The sequence below is a fragment of the Leopardus geoffroyi genome, chromosome A1 (genome assembly GCF_018350155.1).
Source record: "Leopardus geoffroyi isolate Oge1 chromosome A1, O.geoffroyi_Oge1_pat1.0, whole genome shotgun sequence".
In the NCBI taxonomy this organism is placed as follows: domain Eukaryota; kingdom Metazoa; phylum Chordata; class Mammalia; order Carnivora; family Felidae; genus Leopardus; species Leopardus geoffroyi.
The window spans coordinates 83855313-83858040 of record NC_059326.1 but is presented as its reverse complement, the minus strand read 5'-3'; the positions used below and the strand labels follow the sequence as shown (position 1 = coordinate 83858040).

The 2728-nt window shown below is 39.8% G+C and overlaps 1 protein-coding gene across 1 annotated transcript; it reads left to right on the top strand.

Annotated features, from left to right (window-relative positions):
* Window positions 1–735: 735 nt before the first annotated feature.
* Window positions 736–1695, top strand: LOC123597576 (olfactory receptor 2T6). Its single transcript, XM_045476668.1, has one exon. The coding sequence runs from the start codon at window positions 736–738 to the stop codon at window positions 1693–1695; it is 960 nt and encodes a 319-aa protein (XP_045332624.1).
* The last annotated feature ends 1033 nt before the right edge of the window (window positions 1696–2728 follow it).

The window sequence follows — 2728 nt, the reverse complement described above, 5'->3', positions numbered from 1 at the left end:
TATTATATAATAGAATCACTTTATCTTTTTGTTGGTTTGTTTTTATTTAAATTCCAGTTAGTTAACATACAGTATAATAGTAGTTTCAGGTGTACAATTTACTAATTCAACAAATGAGTGAAGAAAAAAATAAGGTTGAATAATGATCAGATGGACAATGCAGTGATCCAATTTACTATATTGCATAATTTTCAGCCATATCTACAACTTAATGGTTATGTCTAGATGAGGCAGGTCAGTTTCATAGTTGCCATAAACTTCCCAATTCAATAAAACATCTTCCTAAATTATTTGGTTATTTGAATTAACTCAATCAATTGTTTTACAGCCCTATCCGTGTTTTAAATAAACATGAAGCCAACTTTAGGTGAAGCATCTGTGGGGTCCACACATTCTTCAATAATAACTACACTCCCTTAAACTGATCAATTGCCAAATATCCATTCGTCTTCATGCCATTGAAACTCAGCTTCAAAATTGTTCCTCAACAAGAAGAAATATCCAAGAAAGAAACTGCAAATCCACCCCACAACATATACACAAACATGAATACAAAAATACAACAATGTGTACAACAATACACAACAAAAATACAAAAACGAACAAAATGTTTAATATTATACAAGTAATTTTAATTTACTAATGCTTATACTTATTAAATGATTCATATTATCTACTGGAATTTTCTTTAACCCCCTACTTATTTCCTTATCACTCTAGGTCCAACTTAACACCATGGTTGGAGACAACAAAACCTGTTCCAGTGACTTCACCCTCATAGGGCTCTTCACTCATGGTGCAACCTCAGGCTTCCTTTTCAGCATAATTTGTGCTGTATTCCTCATGGCCTTGATAGTTAATGGGGTCATGATCTTCCTGATCCATATAGACCCTTACCTCCATACCCCCATGTACTTCCTGCTCAGCCACCTTTCCTTCATTGACATGATGTACATCTCTACCATTGTGCCCAAGATGCTGGTCAATTATCTTGTGGGCAAGGGGACTATCTCCTTCGTTGCCTGTACAGCCCAGCACTTTCTCTACATGGGCTTTGTGGGGGCTGAATTTTTCCTGCTAGGACTCATGGCTTATGACCGCTATGTGGCCATCTGCAACCCACTTCGCTATCCTGTTCTTATGAGCCACCGGGTCTGTTGGATGATCTTGGCCAGCTCTTGGTTTGGTGGTGCTTTGGACAGCTTCCTCCTCACTCCGATCACCATGAGTCTCCCGTTCTGCAGTTCCCGCAAGATCAATCACTTCTTCTGTGAAGCACCTACCATGCTGAGGCTGGCCTGTGGTGACAAAGCTGCCTATGAAATGGTAATGTATGTTTGCTGTGTCATGATGCTGCTGATCCCCTTCTCTGTGATAATTGCTTCCTATACCCGAATTCTCATCACAGTGCACCAGATGAAGTCAGCAGAAGGGAAGAAGAAGGCTTTTGCCACCTGCTCATCACACATAATGGTGGTGACCTTGTTTTATGGGGCCGCCCTGTATACATACATGGTTCCCCAATCCTACCACACACCGATCAAAGACAAGGTCTTCTCCGCCTTTTACACCATTCTCACTCCTTTGTTAAATCCTCTCATATACAGCTTGAGAAACACAGATGTAACTGGGGCCTTTAAAAGGGTCTTGGCAAGATGTCAAGGGGTTCGTGGTGTGACACGGGAAGGATTCTGACAGTCTAAATCATCCACATCTGCTCAGGGGTGCATGGGTGCTGTTACTTGGGGTTATACCATAGGTAATATTACTAATGTATTCAGCAACTGCCAATGCCAGTTATGCTGAAAAGTGCATCAGCACTAATTTTGTCAAAAATGTGAAACCTTGTAACATGAATAATGCCAGAGTGCCTAAATACCACTGGTATTTATTATTTCTCCATGTCCTCCCATTCTGTTACTGGACGCAATGGGTCCCTTCGCTTGGTGAATGCAAGCCAGTAGCACATACAAGGCATATAGTCAGTCTGGTATGGAAGCTTTTATTTCCTTGCAGTAACTAAGGAGAATACTGGGGATATTTCCTAAAGCATTGTATCTCTTTGGGGATAGTGCAATTAGCTTTTATTTAGTATGCACATGGGGCAGAGGCCAGAAGCTTGCATATACACTAGGGAACTTATACATATTCTATTACTTAGGCATTCCAGGTTTACTGTGCATACTTAGCACATTTACATGATAGTGCATATGTCTCCAGTTCAAAAAATTGCCTAGGATCTGCCTCCAGAGCAGATTTTAGTGTTGTAATCCTCTAAAGTTAAAGGTAGAGAAGTTCAGGGGAATTCTGCACATGCTTCAGCTCTGATCTGGCTCAAAATGGTTCTGTGTTAAATCCCATGTCTGCACATATCATGTCCTCTTCTAAAGGTCTTGGTGCTTTGCCTTTTCATGTGGGTCTTCTGAGTTGGGCTCCTGAAAAACATCTTATAGAAAAACTTTACATACCACCTGGAGCAACCTTCTATGCTGGTTACGATTCCAGTTCTTTTTTTTTTAATTGTTGTTTTACTTTTCTATTGCTTTGATCATTGATAGAAATAAATATGTGTGCTGATGAATAGGGGCACATGTACCCCAATGTTTATAGCAGCACTTTCAACAATAGCCAAATTATGGAAAGAGCCTAAGTGTCCATCAACTGATGAATGGATAAAGAAGATGTGGCTTATATATACAATGGAAAACTACCTGGAAATGAGAAAGAA

Bases quoted from the DNA above. Each gene is read 5' to 3' on its own strand.
- LOC123597576 (XM_045476668.1), top strand. From the start codon at position 736: ATGGTTGGAGACAACAAAACCTGTTCCAGTGACTTCACCCTCATAGGG.